Source organism: Drosophila mojavensis, unplaced genomic scaffold, assembly GCF_018153725.1.
Source record: "Drosophila mojavensis isolate 15081-1352.22 unplaced genomic scaffold, ASM1815372v1 contig_80, whole genome shotgun sequence".
Taxonomy (NCBI): domain Eukaryota; kingdom Metazoa; phylum Arthropoda; class Insecta; order Diptera; family Drosophilidae; genus Drosophila; species Drosophila mojavensis.
In genome coordinates, this window is record NW_025318906.1 from 6,311,578 (window position 1) to 6,333,350 (window position 21,773).

Sequence of the window (21,773 nt, forward strand, 5' to 3'; positions counted from 1 at the left end):
TACCATCACCATTTAATATAAATTTTTTGAATACACATTTTGTCTATTGTAGCTATAATGAACTAGTTCATTACCCAATGCTAAACTATCGAGTTATTAGAATAAATTACACAGTATATTGTTACATTTATATTTATAAATCAACTCTACCATAATTAATTGTTAATTATTTTTGGTTTTTGTTAATACTGTAGGAATTTCTATACAAAACTATGAGTCATCATATCAGGTGTAAATAACATTGTGTGAACATTAAAAAACAAGTTAGCAGCTTTTTGACTATAATATCAATATGTTGGTATTTTTGAGGTCAAATTTAGAACGCAATCTGCCTTTCGATATATTTTGGGTTTATTGTGTTACTTGAACTGCAGCTGAAATGTCGTGTGTGGAGTGCCTAAGCATTATCATATGTGCAATAACATCAACAACAGAACAAAAAGATTGAACTAACTATATTAAGGATCTTCTTAGCACAATCTGCCTGGAGATTTTTACAAATATATAGTAAAAAATTGTGTGTTTGGGTAGTGCGTAATTTTTCAAGATTCTCAATCATACAAAAATACATACTGACATACCTATATATACATACGTAACATGTGTGAGCGCGAGTGAGAGCAAAACGTCAACATGACAGCAACGACAACAACAACAATAACAACAGCAAAGTAATAAAGAGAGAGATAGAAAGTGAGTGTGAGAAAGAGAGAGAGAGCCCCAGCCAGCTGTGCAGGTCGTCGTGGTCGATTTCTGTTTTTAGGCTCCCCCAATAAGGAACAAAAATTTTCAGTCAAAATTTAGTTATTTTCATTGATCAAGAGCCGAGCGAGTGTCATAGAATAAATATTATAATAAAAAATTGTTCGTTATTGAATTAAGGTTGTAATACAAATTGTTATGCACATATTCAATCTATACAAACTCAAGTGCATCATTTTACACACGCTGCGTCATACTTGGACTTGGACATTCGTTGTATTTGTCGCCAAGCTACTCAATAATTGGTGTCGCCGAGCGATCAATCGCCAGGAGCAGCCCCAGCTCCATAACAATAACAATAATAACAATAACAACGTAATGGAACAGGAAATCCAAGACGAGGCGCCTGAAGCGCCAGAACAACATCAACAGGAACAGCAAGTGGATCAGAATGCCATAATCAATGCAATTATTGCAGACGAGCCAATGGATGCTAGCGATGTAGAGAACGAGGATGCTGACGACGAAATCGATATTGATGACGAGGAGGGCGATGTTGATGACGACGAGAACGATGTCAGCGACGAAGATGAATCTGATCCCGAATTGGAGGAAATGTATTCCGATAACGATTGGACCACATCAAACGATGAAAGCGAAATGTCGACAACCACATCGAACGTCGGCCTGGGACCGTTTGAGCCCATAATACCACAGTCGACGCGACCAATGTACAGCTTCCAGCCAGCGCGTTTGATCAAGTGCCAGTTTAAGGATAAGCATTGCATTGGTGGCTTTCCGCTGGGACGCAGTGGCCATCGTATTATTGCATCGAAATCGCATCTCTATTCGCTTGGTGGCTATAATCCGCGCAGTGCACTGACGGCCGCCCGGCGCGGCAGGTGTCTGCTCTTCCAGGAGCTCTGGAGCTACAATTTCGCCACAAATCACTGGACACTGGAACTGAATGCGGACAACGCCAGCAATATGCCCACAGAGCTCGCTTCCAATGCGCTTGCCATTCACAACGATGTGCTTATTGTGAGTATTGCAATACAAATATTTTATTTGTGCCTACCAATGTGCCGCAGAGATTCAAATAGACAGGAGGAGAGAAAGAGAGAGAGAGAGAGAGAGAGAGAGCACAAGTTTCTAAGTCGACTAACAGTTGCTCTTTCAGTCTTGCATGTCACTTTATATTGCATGTTTACCTACGTAAAACTGCGAATTATTCATTTCCAATGGGTGCAGTGTATAAAAATAGATGAAGCTTTGTGTGTGTGTGTGTTTGTGAATTTATAAAAACTAACACATCTGTTGGTGTTAGTGGTGGCATTTCGCCCCCCACACACACACACATCGCCCAGCGCCCTTGTCGCGCTCACGCTAAACTTGTTTTAGTTTGGCACAAAAGCAAGCAGCAAAACATAATCGTGGTCGTAGTCGTAATCGTTATCGTGCGACATAATTTGCATTCGTCGCATCGCTGGGCGCCGATCCGATCGACGTCGACGTCGACATCAACGTTAGTCTCTGCCATTGTCGCTGCCTCAGCCTGGGCTCAATGCCACGCCCGACACACAACGCTACACGTTGCTAGTCCACTGTCTGCCTTGCTTGCTTGGCTCGCTTTTGCTTATCCGCTCTCGCTTTGTTTATGCATTCTAAACATTCGATTGTCCCTCGCCCCCACCATTAACAAAATACAAAATACACACATACATATGAACATGTAATAAAAGCCAAACAGCTGCGCGTTGTCCGCTGCTTATGTTGCTATCTCTTTTATGCGCATGCCCAACGCCTGTAGCTCATCCCTCTTGGCAACTACGCAGTTGTTGTTTATGCTACTGCTGCTGCTGTTGCTGCATGCAACAACTTGTTTACCAGGTTTTCCCACTGTCAGCACCCCCCCCTCCACGGCTACTATGAAAAACCCCTCCCCCTTTAAGCATTTGGCTCCACTTCAAGAGGCTGTGGCTTGCGCGCGCTTTTTCTTTTGACGTGGTTTTTTAACGTACATTTGTATGTATGTATGTATGTGTGTACGTACATATATTTCTATGGCGTCTGATTGTCTTGTGGCTGTGACTTTTACTAGGTTTACCGTATAATTCAACTTCAGCATCCACACCAGCATTCACCTGGGCACTTAAGTGGCCCAAATTCAATTTTCGTTGTGCACTAACAGCCGAGAGACAATCAAAAATAAGAGAGGGGCCTAATTATAATAGATATATGTATAGTTTTACTATGTATTTATGTATATGCATATGTCTTTTATTTGTGTAACAAAAACTTGGTTGATTTATAAAGGGCAAATAAGTTTCATCAGTTCAACCAGTCTTACAGTAGAGACTGCCTAATCCGAGCTTCAAGAAAATCTCTTTGCAAAACACAATATACATACATACGTATAGTAAAGCCTAGCCCTAACTTTATATATTTGTGTGTCTATCTGAATTACATATTACCAAAACTTTCAATGTCTACAAGAAAATGTCTCAACGTACATATGTATATACACACATATGTACATCATATGAGCAACAGTCATACAGAGCGAATATACGCATTAGGCGAACTCGCTTTAGTTGCGTATCACCCACTTCCCCATTCTCTCTCTCCTTCTCTCTCTCGCTCTGTGAAGGTCAAGCTCTTTATAGTGCATGAAATGCAACGGGTGCAGTTAGCTGTAAGTTGATTGAACGATTCTCTCCAAATTTAGAACTCTCCACACATTCCCATTTCTCTAGTCATTCGCAAGTCATTGTATTGTCAGTATGTTGTAGAGTTTTGGACATTAATTAGGCCCCTTTTGTTGAGGCTTGTTCGAGTAGACTCTTCAGCATTTGAGATTTTGTTTTTTCGACTTTATGCTGGTTGCACTGCCCAAACGTCGAGTGCACAATTAGTTTTAATTAGAAAGTTAATCAGATAACATTGAAACCCGCTTTCAATGACTGTATACATACATATATGTGTATGTGTGTATATATATATGTGTATATCATAAGAGCATAAAGATACCTTCATGTAATACCATAATGCATACACATGTTTCGGCTTATCGCCACCCTCTGCTCTCCAGGGTCCCCCACTCTCGCTGCTTCTCTTTGCTGCCCCTCTATTCGCTTCTCAGCTATTGATAAGCATGCAGCTTCTTTGTTGCATGCTTTATCTCTTAATTGAATGCAGCAGCAGCCGCAGCAGCGTGCGTTTCTCTTTACATTTGTTTCCGCTTTGACTTAAATGTCTTTTGGATAAACTAAATTTGGAATTTTTGCTCTGATTGCAGTCGCATGGTGGTACAGGGTATCCGTTTGGCGAGTCGTGTTCGAATGATTGCTACGTGTACCGCACGAAGGATGGCAACGTTGGCGTCGAACGCTTGAAAGTCAGCGGAGATCTGCCGACGGCTCAGTATGGACCTGGCATTGTTATACATAAGCATTATTTGTATACCATTGGCGGTACGACTGGCTTCGATTATTCCTGTGATGTTTATCGCTTGGATTTGCGCACCAAGGTGTGGGAGAACGTCTACATCTGCCGGCCAGAAATGCGCGACGATCCGGAGGGACGCTATCGACATGAGGTCGTCTATGATGGCAAGCATATCTTTGTGCTCGGCGGCGGCACCTCGAATTCTGTATATGATCTGCAGCGTATACCAGCCTACAATCTGGACGCAAATAGATGGGATTACTTTGATACGCTGCCGGATCGGAGCAGCGGCGCATGGAGCGAAAACGATAAGGGCTACCCGAGGCCGCGGAAATGCTTCTCCTGTGTGCAGCACCAGTCATCCAATGGCGACATTGAGGCCTTTATCACTGGTGGTCTGCAGGTACGAAGACGTTAAAGCACTCCAAGTTAACGAAAACTAATCTCTCTCTATATCTCCTTATGCTTAGGGCGACTTTTCGACCTATTTCTCTGATATCTGGAAGCTGAACTTGCGCACCAAACAGTGGACCATCATACAGACGGCCAGTTTGCCCCGTGCGCTGTATTTCCACTCGGCAGCCCATTCGGGCAACGGCTGCATGTACATCTTTGGCGGCATCGAGTACAACGATAAGGAGACACTGAAGCGTCGCAATGATCTCTACAAGATGTGGATGACCATACCAAAGTTAAGTGAAATCTGCTGGGATGCCATCACCTACTACAATGATAATTTGGATCTGTATGACCGCAAGACTCTGCTAAGTGCTGGCATACCCAAAAGTTTTACGGAACGCCTGCCGCCGCAACGCGTCCTAACGGAGAACGGTGAACCGGGCTCGACTATAATGACATCGTTGTACTCAATTCCGAAACGCGCCCGATCCCAAATGCAATAATCGGCTAGCTTCAGCAATTGAGCTTTAAATCCCAATCCCTGCCCAAACAAAATAAAGTTGTGAATTGAGATTATGGCGTGAGTGATTGTCCCTGTGGTGGAGTTATGTTTCGTTTTTTGGTTCAAGTCTAATCAGAAACAAATGCAAGTTGATAAAGAAAACATAAAAACAATTTTTAGTTTTGTGAGCGCGCGCTGTGATCGAATGCGAAAAAACATTTATATTTATATATACATAATGTGTATTTTGATATTTCGTAGAGTCGAGTGGAAAGGCGAAACATGTTTTATTTAGCATGTAAATAAGACGTAAATATAGTTTAGTTTAGGCAGGAGGCGAATTTCGATGGGATAAATCTTACGAACAATAACCGGAATAACAAACCAAAATAAAACAAAGAGTCCAGCGCACACAAACCAATAAACATTTACTTAAACATTTACTTAAACTCTATAAATATATAATAGCAGTATATTCCTTCAAGTATTTCTCTGCTCCTCTCACTCACACACACAAACACACACCAAGCAACACACCTGCACCGCCCACTTCCCCTGAAGGCTACACCAAACAATCTCATATATAGAGGAAGTATGTGCCAAGAGGCAATTAGATCATAGAGAGCTTTTTAGCTAATGCTCTCTAGAAATTATCCAATTAAGCAATTTACATACTTCCAATGTATTTTTTGTTAAAGTGTACATAATATTTAGATATATAGTTATATTTAATTTAATATTTAAGGTTTTCGTCTTTATTGCGGCGCCTTGGCCCAACATTTAAACAAAGTTTGCTCGATATTATAAAATATATATACAAATCTATATATATTTATATTATAGCCGCACTTGGCTACGATTTGAGTTCATTCTAAGTTAATAAACGTTTTTAATGTAACAAAATATAATTTATGGCGTCTTAAATCGCAACGTATGTATGTAGTTTCCCCTCCCCTTTCTCCAACCCCTTGCAATCTATTGCGTCGCTGCTGACCCACTTAGTTTGTGACGACATCAATTCATGAATTCGGCGCCTGCATTGAGTCCTCTAAGCACTGAGTCATGCGCATTTTGCAAATGCACCCCAAAAACAAAAGGAGGAGGGTAAAGCAGGTAAGCATTGGCATTCAAGAAGATATGACTTGCTGGTGGTGGTGGTGGTTGATAACCCAAACTGTTGCTGCTGCTCTTCGTATTGAGTGCACACACACTCTGAATTGCGCACTCTGAAAAGCCCGTGACCTGGTTTATCAAACACAACACATGACGTCATAGTACAGGGCTTATACATATGTGCAACTTCAAAGTCAAGTAATCTCTCATTGTGACAAGCGGCAGCGATGCTCGCCAATAAATATGGTTTATCAAAAACTATGACGTCAGAATATAGGGCTTTCAAGAGGACGGCAAGTAATCTGTCATATGAATAACTAGAAGCGATCTTCTCCACATGAATGAGAGCTGGCAATTTGTTATTTATGAAACAGAATTATTTGTTTTGGTTTTCTTTGCTTATTTTCCTGTTTAAATATTTGCGCGTTGTTAAACACCGAGCCATTCTGTTAACAGAACATATGTTATGTCATCGTTTACGGTGAATGTCTAAGCTGTGAGAATAAATAGTTTATTTCATAAGTTAAATGTATATTTATTAAATTTCAAGTAATTTACCACTTTGATAATAATTTGTAATATGCAGTTTAATATTTAAAAATGAAATAAATGAGCTTGGAATATCTCTTAGTTCACATTTCAATTAATGTATTTAAATCTTTGCATGCTGTTAAACGCCGCGCCACACTGTTAACCAAACATATGTTGTGTTCGCGTTTACGGTGAATGTTAAATTCTTCAAGGCGTAAATTGTTTGCTTGTTTGATAGATAAATAGATTTAAAATGCTAAAACCTAAAGCTTTAACGCAAGTTTTGAGTCAAGCCAATACTGGTGGCGTAGAGAATACCCTGTAAGTACTGTAAAATACTCATTGTAGCAGCTTAATAGCTTTTTGTAACTCTTGCAGACTGCTGAGTCAGGAGGGCGCTCTGCTGGCCTACTCGGGCTACGGAGATAAGGATGCACGTATTACTGCAGCCATTGCGAGCAATATTTGGTCTGCCTACGAAAAGCACGGCCGTAATGCATTCCGCGAAGATCGTTTAACCTTTCTACTGCTTGACTGCGAGTGTGGGCATGTCGCTATCACACAGGTGGGTGACTCCCTCAGTTTACTTTGATTTTTTTTACTATTAATTGAACCCATACAGGTGGCCAGTGTGCTATTGTGCCTCTATGCCAAAGAGCATGTGGGTCTGGGTATGCTAAAGCAAAAAACAATGTCATTGGCGTCGTATTTGGAAAGACCACTCAAGCAAATCTCTGCATCCTAGTGAACCGTAGATATATATATGAATATCTCCTGAGTTTCGACTAGACCTAAGTGTATATCTTGTTTTGTAGCTTATAAATATTAAAACTTTCAGTTTTGGATCGGAAATAAAGAAGTCTGGTTTATTTACGCAGAAATTGAAGTTTACGCACAAAAGGAAGTAGTTAAATATGTTTACATATAAATTTATATAGATGTTGAACTTATGGCTATGTGGAGCTCCGATGTCTAAAAGTTAAACAGTCCAACTTAATTATTCGATTGCATATAACTTCAAAGTACGATCCATGCTGGTGGAGGCAATATATTGCGCATGCCTGCCAAATCTTACGCCGGTTGCGAGGGCCGTGTGGTCATTGAATACCTTCAGATCCTGCCACTGTTTGCACAAGTAAACCCTGCAAAAGAGATGGAAAATAATATCAATAAGAGTTTCATTTCACCCTAGCAACAGAGTAAACAAACTTCTACAGTAATTTGCTTAGTCATTAAGTAGCTTAGTTTCAAGAATGAAAAAGTTTAAGAGTAAAATTTATCGCAAATATGAAGGTAAGTATATATATATATATGGTGATATATATATTCTCTAATATATCCCATTTGCAGATTATATACGACCCGAGGACTATTTGGAGCCAGATGCGCCAAAGCCCATCAATCTCAGCATTGATGACTTTAATGCGGTAAGAAATCTTGAGATTTGAAAATTTTATGAAATCATTTTTAATTTTTTTTCCTTGCAGCGCGGTGAAGTTGCCAATCCGCGTGCGCCCTGCGTGGTCACCACTATAGATCCGGACTATATCAAGGATGCAGGTCTACAGCGTCTAGCCAGAAAGTTTCGGATGAAAACGTATGTGAATCTATATCTATATTAATATATATATCCTGTTCTAATCAATCCTTCCTCCACTTACAGTGACATCTTATTGCTACGCGAGATAACGCGAAACAAGTTCATGTATTATGCCACGCAGGAAATGTTTTTGGATAAAAAACGGGAAGTGGAATATCAGAACAAACTGTTCGAGGAATCGGAAGAGTTTCGCAAGTTTGCCGAGGATGCACTAATGAAAATGAAGGCGACTGAATTTAAGAAAATGCGCGAAGCACAAGATAGGCTCAAGGAGTTGAAAGAGAACAAAGTGGCCGAAGAGCTCAATCAGGTGAAGCTGCAGCATCAGCGTGTGCTAATGGAGGTGCAAGAGATCTTTGGACGCTTTCAGTATTTACTAAAGCTTATTAGCTACTTTGATGACACTGTCGAGCAGCAGACGGAACAGGCGGACAGCAAGCTAAGGATGCCCAGTCATATAGTGAATATGGTGATCAGCGAAAGGCATCCAGCTGGGCTGGAGCAAGTGAAGCAGGTGAACGATTACATGGAACTCGTGGTACGACCCTACTTGAAGAAGCGTAATCATTTAAATGCCGACATATGGATCAGGGGCTACGAGCGCAATCGCATGAAGGTTTCGAATTATAATAGGAGGTTTACGCATCTCGCACTGCTGAATCATATTGTTGGCATACTTCATGAGAAGGCCGTAAGTTCTACATCTTTAAGAGATACACATATATAGACTTAATATTCCTTGTCTTACAGGAGAAGACACAACAGCGGAACGCAAGTGCTGTGGTGTTTCTCAAGGATCCAGAGTTTTTGCAGCGACGTGTGGCTGCACTGCAGCAACGCGCACACGAACTGTTTGCCGACTTCGAGCAGTCCTACTGCAAGGAGTGAGTTCTTATAGTAAATATAATTTATATCTGGAATATATCTTATTCTTTTCTCTCCTTTAGCAAGCTGAGCTTGAAGTTGAATAGCATTGTGCCTGTTATATTGAAGCAAATGCAAAACAAAGTCGAGCCAGAGGCGCAGCAGCCAAAGAAGGAGCCACCCAAGACGCCACCACAAAAGTCCTCCAAGCAGTGGCGCACACTGGAGGATATGCGTGCGCCTGTGGCCAAAAAAACTACTGCTGTCTACAAGGACGAACAGGACACAACGCTGGCCAAAGTGGAGAAAATACAAACATTTGCATTGGTAACTTCAATTGTCTCCCAATATTCAAATACAATCTAAAATAGCTAAAATTCTTTTCCAGGAACTGCTGCGTAAACTGGATGCCGTGCCGCCAGATGATCTGCGCCGCCTGGAGCAGACTGTGCGTCGACGCATTGCCAAGCAAAAGGAGATGTCTCGCCGTGCTTTGGTTAAACAGAATAGACTGCACAACTGGATGGAGCACTTTAAGAAGCATCATCGGCTGCGCCAGGCGTTGCGTAACAAACACAAGGTTTGAAGACTTGCCCATGTCATATGTATAGCACATATTTCTTATAAATAAAGTTTAAGCGCTCACCTGACATCCGTGCCGGCAATGGCTAGATATGTGCCGCTTTGATCGAAGCACAGGTCCTTAACCTCATAGCCATCGTCCAGTTGTATGGTCTTGAAGTTCTTTAGTTTACGCAAATCCCAGAGCTTGACGCAAGCATCGTCAGCAGCTGTGGCCAGATAGTAGCCGTTCTCCGAGAAGGATATACCCGAGATGGGTCCGGTATGGCCAGGGAAATTGGCTACATTGCTTTGCTCCTTCAGATCCCAGATTTTAACCTGCGAGTCGACGGTGCCTGTGCCAAAGATCAAGCCATCAGGATGAAATTGAGCCGTGGTCAGGCCCACCTCAGCCGTGTCGATGACCTTCGTGAGAAGTCGTCCAGTGCGAATGTCTGAGAAGGCCCAGTGCTTGTCCGACGAGGTGGACAGCAAGTAGTCGCCAGTGGGATGAAGCGAGAGGCCAGTGACGGGTCCCTCATGGCAGCGCAACAGTAGCTGCGTCTGCGAGGTGGGGACATGCCAAATGCGTATGTTCATGTCTGGTGAGCCGGTGATGACAGTATCCTCATTCGGATGGTAGATGACCTTGGTGATCTTTTTGGTATGACCCTTCAGTATAGCCACAACTTGTTCCGTGTCCTTGTTGAATACGGTGGCATTCTTATCATTGCCGCCAGTCAAAATCTTGCTGTGATCAGCGCTGTTGATGTCCAGAGCCAGTATACCAGGCACTGAAGCCGAGTGTAGGCCAGGATGCGACGCAACAGTCAGGAAGTTCTTCACTTGATCCGGTGTTACCAACTCCTCGGGCACAGTGCGTCCACGCTTCTTGCGCTCCTGTGTCAACACTGTAGCCTTGTCCTGTAGTTTCTGTATGACCTCGGCACTCATGCCGGCCTGCTCCATTTGATGAGCACCGCCAGCACCAGCTTCGGCAGCCAGTGCTGGTTCCGAAATCATCGATGGAGCATTCACGATGCCAGCTTGAGGTTTCAGAGTGGCCAGAGCCTCGCGCGCTGCAGTTAGCTCCTTTTTAAGGCGCGCAATGACACGACAGGCGGCATCATGCTGATACAGCGCATGTGAGAGCTCCTGGCGTGTCGTCTGCAACTGCTGACGCTGTGTAAACGAGTGTATCATCAGTGCATCCCACTCATCCTGCATGGTTTTCAGCGTTGCCGGTATACTTGTAGCACTTGGTGGCTTTGGCTTTACGACGGCTGGCGTCTTGATTTCAATGAGTTCCTCTTGCTTCAATTCCTTGCCATTGATGGGGTCGCAGCCGTTCTCCAGTATATACTTCTCAATGACGCGTCTTTCGAAAACGGCGCCCGAGTGCGGCGAGATTACAGGCGTTTCGGGTACCTCGTTTGTAACTGAAAATGAAAACGTTTATTCGTTTCAATGGTAATGACTATGCAAGCAGCCCAAACTTACGTGCACAAACCAAAGCCATCGCGACAAATATTTAAACGTTTTCGTCTGCTTAAAATATGTTTTACAACTTTTACACACGTTTTCCAATCGAAACAAGCGCAAAAATTGTCGGCAATTGAAGCTTCTTCTATAAGATAGCCATTCGCAGCGCAACGCAAACATTGGCACATATCGATAGATCATCGTTTAGCTTGCGATGTTTGGCAGCAATGCAGCTCAGCTGTTACAGTTATTTAAGTTCCGCGTGCTTGTAATTTTTCATCCAGCGCTGTATATTTTGTAAATACCTGATTAAAGCATGCTAAAAAATGTTGTGCAATGGCGAACGGCCAAATTACTGTTGAATGGAGCCACTCGAATTAAAGCGAGGCGCTGCCTCTGCGCCCCGTTCACAACAAAGGCCAATGAAAATGCCGCCTTGGGAGAATCTGAGCTGGAGCCGGCCAGTAAGAAATATGTGAATCCCTTCGCACAATCCATGCCTACAGCCCTTACAGACAATATAACAACTGAGACAGCAGAACAACGGGACAAGCGGCTGAAGGTATTGCAGCTGGAGGCAGACATAGCGCATCAGGAGGGACGCCGTGTGCCGGGCCTAGAATTCTTCAAGGATCATCACTGGGCCCATATACTGACCCTGCCAACCAAATCGGCACGCATCAAGTACTATGCGTTTCTTTGGCAAATCGAAATGAAAAAGGCATCGGAGAAACGTAAGAAGGAGCAGCGAGCCGAAGACACAGAACGCCGTTTGGCTGACCTGCGCAAGGAACGCGAGGAAAACACACACATCATCTATGGCCTGGGCCATACGTCCATGTTTCTGCGGATCTACGACACAACTATCAATCATTGGCAGAATAATCGCTTGACACGGGCCATGCAGTTCGCCCCAAAAATGGTGCTCGACTGCTCCTACGATACGTACATGAACAATCGAGAATGCTCGAATGCTGCCAAGCAATTGATGCTCAGCTTTGCAGAGAATCGCGCGAATGACGAGCCCTTCGATCTGCACTTCTGCAATGCTAACTTAGAGGGCAAATGCATGCAGGGCCTTCAGCGTTTCATACCTACAATGCTTAATCCAGAGTTTCCCATGAATGTGCATACCAAGTGCTTCACAGAGCTCTTTCCAAAAAATCAGTTGGTATACCTAACGCCCCATTGTCGTGAGGATCTGATCGCCTACAATCCGGATGATATTTACATAATCGGTGCCATGGTGGACACCGTAAACAATGAGCCGCTTTCGCTGGCGAAGGCCAAACGTTTGGGTTTGCGCATGGCACGTTTGCCTTTAGACCGATACCTCCAATGGGGATCCGGGTCGGGTAAATCGCTTACCCTCAATCAAATGATAAATATTATGCTGGATCTGAAGAAAACCGGAGACTGGGATACGGCACTGCAGCATGTGCCGCGGCGCAAGGTCATCGATCTGGGCGCAGAGCAATACGAACGTCGCCAGACATTCAATAAACGCGCCAATCAGCTCAACGTGCGCATCGATCACTTGCTCAAGTATGAAAACAATCGCAATGAATCTACGAGCTTTTCTACGCCTCAAAAACTGCGCCAACACAAGGAAGGATTGGAATTTGATTTAGAGAAGTGGGCGTCAGGCAAAAGGAAAACAACAAAAAGAAACTAGTAAATATCTAGATTTTACTGTGCTAATTTTATTGAACAATTTATTAAATGAGGTAGCTGCAATCCAAATATAATTAATCATCGACTGGATCCCCTGGATCCCCTGATAGAGCGTCATGGAATTCCATTTCACTACCATCCGACTGTTGGGACGAGTCGAGCTGCTTTGGTTCCTGTTCGTCTTTATCTTGAACCGTTAGTTTTGTAGCCTCATTTGTTATTTCGCGAATCAATAGTCCCTCTTCCTTTACTCTATATTGCACATCCAGTTTCTCAGTCTCATATTCTTCTTTCAGTGAATTATCTATAATTAGCTCAATTTGCTGTCCTTTCTTAATCTCTTGTATTGCCGTTTCTTTTTCATTTGGTTCCTTCTTGGGAATCTCTTGAATTTTATCTATTATTTCTTCTATTATTAAGCCCTTCCTTTTTGGCTCGTCTTGGATTTCCTCCAGTTTCTCAGTCCTGTATTTCAACCCATCAATTTGCTTTGCATTGTCTTTCATCGAATTGTCTTTAGTTAGCTCAATTATTTTCCCTTTTGTTTCCGTCTCGTTCTTCTCAATTTTCTTTTTAGGAACCTCTTGAATTTTATCTATTATTTCTTCTATTATTAAGCCCTTCCTTTGTGGCTCGTCTTGGATTTCCTCCAGCTTTGCCTTTGCCTTTTCATTTGATTGCACTGTTCGTTCGTCTTGCATCTCTTCTATTTGTTTTCTAGTCTCATAATCTCCCATTTCATCAAAGTCCTTCTTGACTTCCTCTGGCTCCTCTGGAAACTCGTCCACGTCGTCGCCAGCTCCGCCTGGCGTCTTCTTATATCTCAATTGCATATTTTTGGCATTGATAGCCTGATAGTTGATGCAAGGTCGCAGACCCGCCGACTTGAACAGCTCCTTAGCCGTCGCCTCGAACTTTTTGATGTGCTCGGTGCGCTCGACAGTCAACAGTTTCGTCTCGAGCACAAACAGCGATTGTTCACGCAGTGCCCCAAAGAACTCTTTGCTCAGGAAAGTGTAATAGTTGTAGGCAAAGAAGGCGACATCGAAGTGGTTCTGCCAACGGGGTGCACCCCTCTGCAGCTCCCTTATCTCCATGGGCGAGATGAAGTGCACTTCGACATCGGGCACTGGCAACCAGGGCTTGTCATAGCTCAGCTGCCCCTCGTTGGCGTCGCATTCGTTGTGGGTGAGCAGCGGCGTCATCAGCAGCTTCGTTGAGCCATAGCGCCTCGAGATGTCTTTGTCATGCTCGTAGACTGTTTGCGTTTGCAGCTCGTGAAAGAACTCGAGCAGATTGCGCTCGGTTATGTCTGTGGCTCGATAGTCGTTGTCGCCATGCACCGAGTTGTGCAGCCGCTCCTCCGAGCTGCGCAGTCCAAAGCCGCAAAACGGACCCGTCTGTATGTCACCCACGTAGCCACGATGCAGAAAGGTGCGTCCATTGCGCACCAGTCCCGCTGCCAGCGTCTTGTTCGGCTTGCAGTGCTCGTACTCGGGAAAGACGAAGGCCACGCCCGATTCCCGCCAATAGCGGTACTCCTGCGAGCATATCTGCTGCCCCTCGCGACTCTTCAGCGTCATGCTCAGGTCCCAGTCGAAGGCGCCCTCACGATGATCGTAGCGCGGCCCCAGCAGAGCGCGCACGCGCTGCTCCCAGTAGCGTTGTATATCGTAGACCTGCTGCTGCGGCTGCCAGTAGCTGAAGGCCATCTCGAGGCCATCGCGCTCCTTGTACTTGAGTGATTCGATATTGAGCATCGGAGCGAGGCGCTGCAGCTGCTCCTCATCGCAGATCATGTTGAGCAAGGTGCGCGCCTTGGCGGCCACATAATGATGTGAGCTGGGACGTAGCAACGAATTGCCATAGATGTCCATGAAGAGATGCGCCTTGCACACCAGGCTGAACGACTCGGCTGGCTCCAGAGCCAGGCCCAATAGCAGCATATTCCTGGCTATAATCTCCACGCAGGCATCCAGCATATAGATCCTCAACTTTGGCTTACCCGCATGGGTATATCGTTTGGCCAGCGTTTTGATCACATGCCTAGGATCGGCGCCACCGCAGATGAGTATATTGAGAGCCTTAGGCTGTTGCTCTGCTGCCTCGGCCTCCGGCTCATCCTTGAGCTTAAAGGCCTTCAAGTATTCCTCGTACAGATCCAAAGCACTGCTCAGACCCCAAAACATTATGCTTTCACTATTTAAAGGCAACTAAAACGAGTTTCGATTGCTATTGCTGCTGCTGCTGCTGCTTTTGCTATTTGTTCGATTGACAGCAGTTGCCTGGACAACTGGACTGAATGACTGCCTGACTGCCTGCCTGCTTGACTAGCTAGCTAGCTGGCTGGCTGGTTGGCTAGAGTTGTTCTATTAGCTATTGAGACGTTGCCCGGGCAACAACGTCTCTTGGCCTGCTTTGCATAAACACCCGCTGTTACTTCATTGTTATGTGGGATTAGGTAGAGCAGAGCGGAAATTGCTTTCTGATATCTCAGTGTGCAGCAGGATGCGCATCGTAATGCATTTTTTAGCATTCACATGGATGCTTTTAGCTGATTGCCAGCGCGCGTATTCAAGCAAAATACATAACTGAAATGTGAGCTCCTCGGGCGTAGCTACTTATTAAAATGATAAACAATATTGAATGCAATTCCCGAGCAAGGGACCAGCTTGCTCATGAAACTGATGTCAGCTATCAATGTGCTTTCATTCAGTTTTTCTTTTGTTTTCACAGCAGCTTTTAATGCATTTAATGCATGGGGGAAATTGAATTTCAGGAAAATCATGCATGAGCAGAGGAAGAAAAAGTTCAAGCAGCAACTGCTTAAAATCTGTCCTCTCTTTGCCTCTCTCTCTCTCGCTCCCTCTCTCTCTCTCACACACACACTCCCTGTCTTTTTCTTTGGGCTGGGCAAGTGGCTTATTTTATCTCCATTCGCATTTGGCTTGTGCGTAAGCTGGACAGTTTCATTCCTCAGCTCAGCTCGATTCAACTTTCCAAGTCTCTGGCAAAAGCCCACAAAACTACAGAACAGAAAACTTGCTAATACATACTTATTGTTGTGCCAAAAGTCCTGACAAAAGCGCACAGATTGCAAACTTTTTGGCAGCTGGTCGCCTTAATTGCGTGTGTGTGTGTGTGTGTGTGTGTGTGTGTGTGTGTGTGTGTGTGTCAGCCTTCATCTCCTGCCGCTCCTCATCATCATACGCTGCGTATGGGTGATGTATGCCTTTGGCCTGTCATACGCTGCGTATGCGTGCTGCAATTACGTCGAGCTCGAGAGTCGCTCGTGCATCTAATGCGCCGTCTAAGCACAAAATATTCCGAAAGTGATGAGAATTTGTTAAAGCTGGCAGCAAATTCTGATTCATCAAGCTCACAGTTTGCCGTTTCCTTTGCTGTTGTGGTTAGATTGCTGCTGCTCCTGCTGCTCCTGCTGCTTTTGTTGGTGGTGCTCCTCAATTAGTCAGTGTAATGGCAGCTGCTGGTACACAGTCATGCACTTCATTTGACTGCGGTTCAATAAATACGAGCACAAAGCCGCACTGAATTCCATTCGAGCGGCGCACAATTCATCACAGCATCAGTTTTCAATGAGTTTCGGTCGACAGGCTCTCAGTCCGTGTGGTTGGCCGCTGGCTGAAACAAAAGTAATTAGAAGCCCTCGGGCTAAAGCGAAAACGGCTAAAAAGAATTCCACACAATAGCCGCTTCACAACAAAAAAAAAAATTAAGCAAAACAAAACAAAAGCCAAAAAAAAGGTTAGTTAAGCCTTGCCACGATTTTTTTCTATATGCCAGAGGAAACGCAGCTGAGCTTAGATAAAGCTGTGTGAGGGTGGACTATACGAGTTTATATACATATGTATCATTGTTTAGCAGGGCAAAAATAATATAGAATTTTCTGATATTATGCAGAAAAGTTTTATTATAAATAATTGCGATGAATTTATTTCATAGACAAAATTGAGAATATAAAGCTAGTTTAACTTATTACTCTTAGGTTTTAGTTGTCTTCGTGAGGGATATCTTGTTAGATTTGCTATAAAACTATTGCACATATATTTTAATAATAAAATATAAAGAACTCCAATTAGTTGTTTTCAGGCTTTAAGCCGAACTTAAAGCCTTTGAGACGCTCTTTAGCGACATTCATGTCTGTCATATACATAAGCAGTTGCAGGCATTATTATGTATGTATGTATGTATATATGTATATGTATTCATATAGTTCAAAGAATAACATAAAAATCGAAATATGTGACTGTGTTTCGGTCAAACAAAAGTTTAAATAACAATCGATGGAAAGAGCATATAACAGCGGGTGTGTTCATATATTAATATGTATGTGTGTGTGTGTGCAAAGCATAAAGATTTGTTTTACTCTTTTTGTATTGAGACCGAAAATGGGTTCATGTTTCCTCTGCTCAATGTCAACCGCACACAAACAACACACACACACACACACACACACACACACACCCACACGGAGACACCGATACACACACAATGGCTTAACCCACATATACAATTTTGGGTCTCAGGTTGCTTGTATTATGCCTCGTCTGCTTCTGCTCTCTCTCCCTCTGGCCAACTACCCATCTCGCTCTAGTGCTTTCGTCTCTGTCGCGCTGACTGTTATCAACTGCTTTCATTGTCAATGTTTTGCGCAAACTTTTCTCATTAGACAGTGCAAACAAAATGGCTGAGTCTGCGGCTCAGTTGGCCCGCTTTGTTAGCCATTTGACATGCAGCAAGGCCAACAACAACAACACGGTGTCATAATGTGTAATAAAAATGTTGCCGTTGCCGAGGCACAGCAGCCTGCCACCGCAGCAGCAGCAGCAGCTGAGCCATCATTAATTGCTGTCGATCAAAGTGGCAAATGAATCGAATCTGTATGCTTGCTACTCACCTGCATAAATTAACTGTAAATTACCTATAAGCCATTGCCATGGTGATCATTAGCAACACGTTTCGCCTGCATCATTAATAAAAGACAATTTCTTGTTGCTGTTTTGCAGTAAAGTTTAATTTAATTCTTGTAATAGACATAGACAGTGTGTGTTCTCTATTTAGACTCGGCTTCGGCCTATATGCCACAAGCCCGAAATATTCGGAGTGTTTGCTCTAAATACTACAAATTGGGGGTTTTTTTTTTCATTGTTTTTAATTTTTTTAAATTTATTTGTATTTTTATTATTTTTTTGTTCTAGGCAAAGAACATCTGATTGTCAGATAGTTATTGAAGTTGATCTAAGATGCGTGCGGAAATGATAGAAAATAGGTGCGCTTAGAACAGAGTCGATGCTTAAACTAAATACACACACAATTAACATGGATATGTGTTAAAGAATTATATATATATATGTATATATATTCTGTTTATATATATATAGTTTAATATTTACAATGCTGAAACTGAAACTGCAACGGAAATCAAGTGTGCTCTTTGATTAAGTTGTTTATAAATTTCTAGTTTGCTTAAGATTCAGCATTTGTTGTGGCCTTACTTTGTGACAAACTGTTGGATTTCGCTTTAGGTTTCTTGTTTATCTTCCTTTGTTTTGTTTGTTAAGCATAGTTACGCTTTTAACCCCTTATTGAAGTTTTTTCTGGTTTTTGTTTTTTTTGTCCTCTATATAATCTACATGCTATATATGTCTAGCAACATTTAGTTGTTAGTTTCAAGTACATAAAACGTTCTACAACATTAAAATTTCAAAATTTGTTCACTTAGCAAGCTAAATTCTATATAAAGTCTGAGACGGTGGTTTTTTGCAATTAGAGACTACAATTTTTAGAAAGGGTTTTCTTTTTCTAAGCACGAAACTAAATGTGAGTTTTACTCGAGTATATAGAAATATGGAACTGAACTCGAAATGAAACAAGTGAATTATAAAGTTAAGTAAGGTAAGGTATTTAGATATTTATCAAAGGGAGATCACTTGAGTTTTTGGGGCTTAGTATGTGAGTGTAGGAGTGTATGGTTGTATTGTTGTATGGGTGTATGTGTGTGTGTCGAAGCCAATTGCTCAATTATTGCTTAACATTTAAAACATTTACTTAGATCACTAGTGTAATTAACGTTTATGCATTAGCCAAGTGCGGGTCTTAGGCCTTATCCTTTGTGGTATCCTCCTCCTCCTGTAGCGAAATGATCTGGCATGGCGAAATAAAATATGGCATATATAATATATGATGGTAATTTATGGAAAATATGTTTAAAAGAGACTAATTTGGATGATATAGCTAGAATTTTTCGTTTGCTATTTATTGCGCTACAAAAGTTGTGTTTTTTTTTTCTTCGTATAACTAAGAGAAAATAAATAGTTGGAGTTGCAGGTGAACAAAAATAAAAAAGAGCGAAAATTATATCAAATGTGTTTGCAAATCAAATTGCTAAAGCATCTCTAAGAGATCTATGATAAATTAGTGATATTTATTATACATATATGCTATCGGGTATATAGGCTATATGACAGCGGTTGCTACTTACTTGAGCCAGTTCGCAGCTTTACTTGCAGACAGAGAGAGAAGTTTTTTTTTTTTTCTGGGGTTTAAGGTGGCCAACAACTAAGTGTACAATCTAAGCTATATATCTTCATTTAGTGTTTATTGCCTATTATAGATTTGTAGTTTTTTATAATTTGTATTTATTTATTTTATAAATCTGATGTAGAGCTCTCAAAAATATTTCAGCATTTGCAGTGAGGTATGCTTGTATCTTTGAAAGGTAATGCGGATTGCGAGTCTAACCCAGTTTAGATAAGTTTATAAACGTGTTTGTTTGTTTGTTTGCTTGTGGGTGTGTGTGTGTGTATTTGTTCTATTAGACTAAAAGAACTCGTCGAAATCGTCTAGAAAGTACAAATTTGATCAATTAAGCACGTCATAAAGATAAAAGTTGGGAAACATTTTGGCGACTAGAATCGGAGGGGAAGGACACGAATCGGGTTCGGGCTCGGTGCGCGCACAGTTTAGTTGAGACAGTGACAGGGAGAGAGCGAGACAGAGCATGCCAAATAGCACAGAGACAAAAGAGAGGCAAAGAGAAAGGTTTCTTGTTGTTCTATGCTGTCCGAGCTGTTATTACTGGAAATGTTGTTTTAGCCAAGTGATAAATGGTAATTGATAAATATTTTGTTATTTGATTATTTATCATACGCAGGCGTTGCTGTGTTGTTGTTGTAGTAGTTGTAGTTGTTGCAGTTATTGTTGTTGTTGTTTTCTTTACTGCTGTGATGCATGCTGCAGTGAGCTGCGGGAACTGGTTTTCAAACTGGTGGTTGCTGATGTTGGTTGTGGTTGGGTGGTTGTGGTTGGCAGTTGGCATTTTTGTTTGAAAATGAAAGAATAGCATTTCATTTTATTTGGGTGGTTCTAGCTATTGCCAAAAAAGTGAGGCACACACACGCACGCACACACACACAGAGAGAGAGAGCGAGAGATAGAAAGAACCAACGAGTTGAGTTGCAAAGGCAACTTAATTTAACAAAACTTGAATAAACTGTCAAATTTATATATATACACATCGAGAGTTAGAAAGAGAGAGAACGAGAAAGTGTGTGTCTCTGTGTGTGTGTGTGTGTGAAGTGAGTGAACGAGTAAGAGAAAGGAACGGGCATAAAACTTTCGATTGGAATCAATATATATATATGTATATATGATGAGCTTAAGTAAGTCAGTTATAAATATAGCATATAGTAGTAACATTTACATATGATACAAAAACTTTTCAATTTATATTTGATTTGCTTTTCTTTTTGCTCTGATTGCTTTTTTTTCCAGGTTTGATGACGGAGCTTAGACGTACGAAAGTAAGCAACAAAACATGCCTGAAGTATATGTGGCTGTATGTGTGTGTGTGTGTGTGGAAAGCTGAATTGATGAATTGTTAAACTGTGGAAACGCAGCGCTTACCTCGGCACAGATTTTAGCGAAGTTTTCACATTTGGACTATTCGACGGGTGGAATTGCAATTGCAAGTGCAATTTATTGATTGCCTTTAATTCAATTAAATGACGCGATTAAATTGATTAAAAACGTTGCTGGGCAACATGTGGCATATGCCACACACACACGCACACTCTCGCTATCACACTCCCTCACACGCACACACCATTTACGTTTTGTATCATTTTTATCGAGTTAATCGTGCTGAAATTCTGTTGATGGCAATTTATGGCGTTCGTGCGTGTGCATGTGTGTGAAATCGAATATATATACATATATATATATATTTGCAATATGTATATATAGTACGCTTTAAAACGTAACTCATGTGTAATTTAAACACCGGAAAAGCGAATAACATTTCCTGTCGACTAAATGGTTTAATTTGTTAAATACTTACCTTTCAATTTGGATTGTCTTTTCTTTGTTTATGCTCAAAATGCACATAATTTGTTTATATTTGAAAGAAATCTACGCAAACAATACTACATGTTAAAAATAAACTAGCTACGCATAGTTACCCTGCAGGAAATGCTGAAAAAATAAAATTATATATCTCATATGTACAGAAATCGTAGATTAAACAAAACTTTTGGAGCTTATTTAAAAAAAAGCTGTAGCCATCGAAGCCTTCATCTCATTTATCTAAATATTTATTGAATTTATAAATTCTAATATAATTTTTCTTTTATCTTTTCAGATCTATGCTGTAAACCTGCCCGAGTTCGAAAACGCAGTATAGCCTCTAAGCCGCCAGGAAAATAACCATAAATAGTTTAAAACAAAAACAACAAAAAATAGTTTTTTAAGAATTAAATATATATTTGTTTGTAAAAACTATAAATAAATTAAATAGTTGTAATTAATAACAAATTTGTTAGTGTTAAGAGTTTAAAATAAATTATATTAAAAACTAAACAAAACCGGTTTTTTCTTTAC

The 21,773-nt window shown here is 41.7% G+C and overlaps 7 protein-coding genes across 13 annotated transcripts in view; 4 read left to right on the top strand and 3 right to left on the bottom strand.

Annotated features, from left to right (window-relative positions):
• The first annotated feature begins 340 nt into the window (after positions 1-340).
• LOC6578924 (kelch domain-containing protein 10 homolog) lies at positions 341-5,958 on the top strand. Its single transcript, XM_002004787.4, has 3 exons — positions 341-1,743; positions 4,001-4,552; positions 4,620-5,958. The coding sequence occupies exons 1-3, from the start codon at positions 901-903 to the stop codon at positions 5,049-5,051; spliced, it is 1,827 nt and encodes a 608-aa protein (XP_002004823.1). The 5' UTR covers positions 341-900; the 3' UTR covers positions 5,052-5,958.
• A 911-nt stretch (positions 5,959-6,869) lies between these two features.
• LOC6578925 (ragulator complex protein LAMTOR2 homolog) lies at positions 6,870-7,567 on the top strand. Its single transcript, XM_002004788.4, has 3 exons — positions 6,870-7,015; positions 7,073-7,259; positions 7,317-7,567. The coding sequence occupies exons 1-3, from the start codon at positions 6,948-6,950 to the stop codon at positions 7,437-7,439; spliced, it is 378 nt and encodes a 125-aa protein (XP_002004824.1). The 5' UTR covers positions 6,870-6,947; the 3' UTR covers positions 7,440-7,567.
• LOC6578926 (pre-mRNA-processing factor 19) lies at positions 7,533-11,353 on the bottom strand. The gene is made up of 3 exons (XM_002004789.3): positions 11,220-11,353; positions 9,805-11,158; positions 7,533-7,836 (listed from the first exon to the last, which is right to left on the bottom strand). Exons 1-3 carry the CDS (start codon positions 11,236-11,238, stop codon positions 7,692-7,694), a joined length of 1,518 nt encoding a protein of 505 aa, XP_002004825.1. The 5' UTR covers positions 11,239-11,353; the 3' UTR covers positions 7,533-7,691.
• On the top strand, positions 7,878-9,808 carry LOC6578927. The gene is made up of 7 exons (XM_002004790.4): positions 7,878-7,987; positions 8,045-8,121; positions 8,182-8,291; positions 8,358-8,985; positions 9,045-9,178; positions 9,242-9,485; positions 9,547-9,808. Exons 1-7 carry the CDS (start codon positions 7,948-7,950, stop codon positions 9,742-9,744), a joined length of 1,431 nt encoding a protein of 476 aa, XP_002004826.1. The 5' UTR covers positions 7,878-7,947; the 3' UTR covers positions 9,745-9,808.
• Positions 11,354-11,427: 74 nt separating the features above from the next.
• On the top strand, positions 11,428-21,677 carry LOC6578928 (mitochondrial ribonuclease P protein 1 homolog). Of its 4 annotated transcripts, none has more exons than XM_015163380.3 (3): positions 11,428-12,875; positions 20,670-20,698; positions 21,535-21,652. In XM_015163380.3, coding segments are annotated over exons 1-2 (1,359 nt in total). In that variant the 5' UTR covers positions 11,428-11,517; the 3' UTR covers positions 20,671-20,698; positions 21,535-21,652. The 4 variants fall into 4 exon arrangements, 3 of the variants coding, with proteins under 3 accessions (XP_015018866.1, XP_002004827.1, XP_032585387.1); XR_004364054.2 differs by lacking the exon at positions 11,428-12,875 and adding an exon at positions 20,164-20,557 and having other exon boundaries at positions 21,535-21,677; XM_002004791.4 differs by lacking the exon at positions 20,670-20,698.
• LOC6578929 (dynein axonemal assembly factor 3 homolog) lies at positions 12,885-15,149 on the bottom strand. The gene has a single exon (XM_002004792.4). The coding sequence runs from the start codon at positions 15,062-15,064 to the stop codon at positions 12,950-12,952; it is 2,115 nt and encodes a 704-aa protein (XP_002004828.1). The 5' UTR covers positions 15,065-15,149; the 3' UTR covers positions 12,885-12,949.
• LOC6578930 (NACHT domain- and WD repeat-containing protein 1) overlaps positions 17,889-21,773 on the bottom strand; it is a 56,339-nt gene continuing 52,454 nt past the window's right edge. For 2 of the 4 annotated variants that reach the window (XM_015163381.3, XM_002004793.4), the window contains one exon: positions 17,889-19,040. In XM_015163381.3, coding sequence (XP_015018867.1) covers positions 18,993-19,040 — 48 coding nt within the window. In that variant the 3' untranslated portion in view covers positions 17,889-18,992. Of the gene's footprint in view, positions 19,041-19,377; positions 20,171-21,773 lie in introns of all 4 variants that reach the window. The other 2 variants (XR_006357766.1, XR_001449223.3) reach the window with 2 other exon arrangements.

What these genes read in the sequence shown, in the direction of transcription:
- LOC6578928 (XM_015163380.3), top strand. Translation starts at nt 11,518, where the DNA reads ATGCTAAAAAATGTTGTGCAATGGCGAACGGCCAAATTACTGTTGAAT.
- LOC6578924 (XM_002004787.4), top strand. Translation starts at nt 901, where the DNA reads ATGCACATATTCAATCTATACAAACTCAAGTGCATCATTTTACACACG. An exon ending in TTCACAACGATGTGCTTATT is followed by an intron (nt 1,744 to 4,000) that starts GTGAGTATTGCA and finishes CTCTGATTGCAG; the next exon opens with TCGCATGGTGGTACAGGGTA. An exon ending in TTATCACTGGTGGTCTGCAG is followed by an intron (nt 4,553 to 4,619) that starts GTACGAAGACGT and finishes CCTTATGCTTAG; the next exon opens with GGCGACTTTTCGACCTATTT.
- LOC6578925 (XM_002004788.4), top strand. Translation starts at nt 6,948, where the DNA reads ATGCTAAAACCTAAAGCTTTAACGCAAGTTTTGAGTCAAGCCAATACT. An exon ending in GGTGGCGTAGAGAATACCCT is followed by an intron (nt 7,016 to 7,072) that starts GTAAGTACTGTA and finishes TAACTCTTGCAG; the next exon opens with ACTGCTGAGTCAGGAGGGCG. An exon ending in GGCATGTCGCTATCACACAG is followed by an intron (nt 7,260 to 7,316) that starts GTGGGTGACTCC and finishes GAACCCATACAG; the next exon opens with GTGGCCAGTGTGCTATTGTG.
- LOC6578926 (XM_002004789.3), bottom strand. An exon ending in ATTGCCGGCACGGATGTCAG is followed by an intron (nt 7,837 to 9,804) that starts GTGAGCGCTTAA and finishes TCTCTTTTGCAG; the next exon opens with GGTTTACTTGTGCAAACAGT.
- LOC6578927 (XM_002004790.4), top strand. Translation starts at nt 7,948, where the DNA reads ATGAAAAAGTTTAAGAGTAAAATTTATCGCAAATATGAAG. An exon ending in AATTTATCGCAAATATGAAG is followed by an intron (nt 7,988 to 8,044) that starts GTAAGTATATAT and finishes TCCCATTTGCAG; the next exon opens with ATTATATACGACCCGAGGAC. An exon ending in GAGCAGTCCTACTGCAAGGA is followed by an intron (nt 9,179 to 9,241) that starts GTGAGTTCTTAT and finishes TCTCTCCTTTAG; the next exon opens with CAAGCTGAGCTTGAAGTTGA.
- LOC6578929 (XM_002004792.4), bottom strand. Translation starts at nt 15,064, where the DNA reads ATGTTTTGGGGTCTGAGCAGTGCTTTGGATCTGTACGAGGAATACTTG.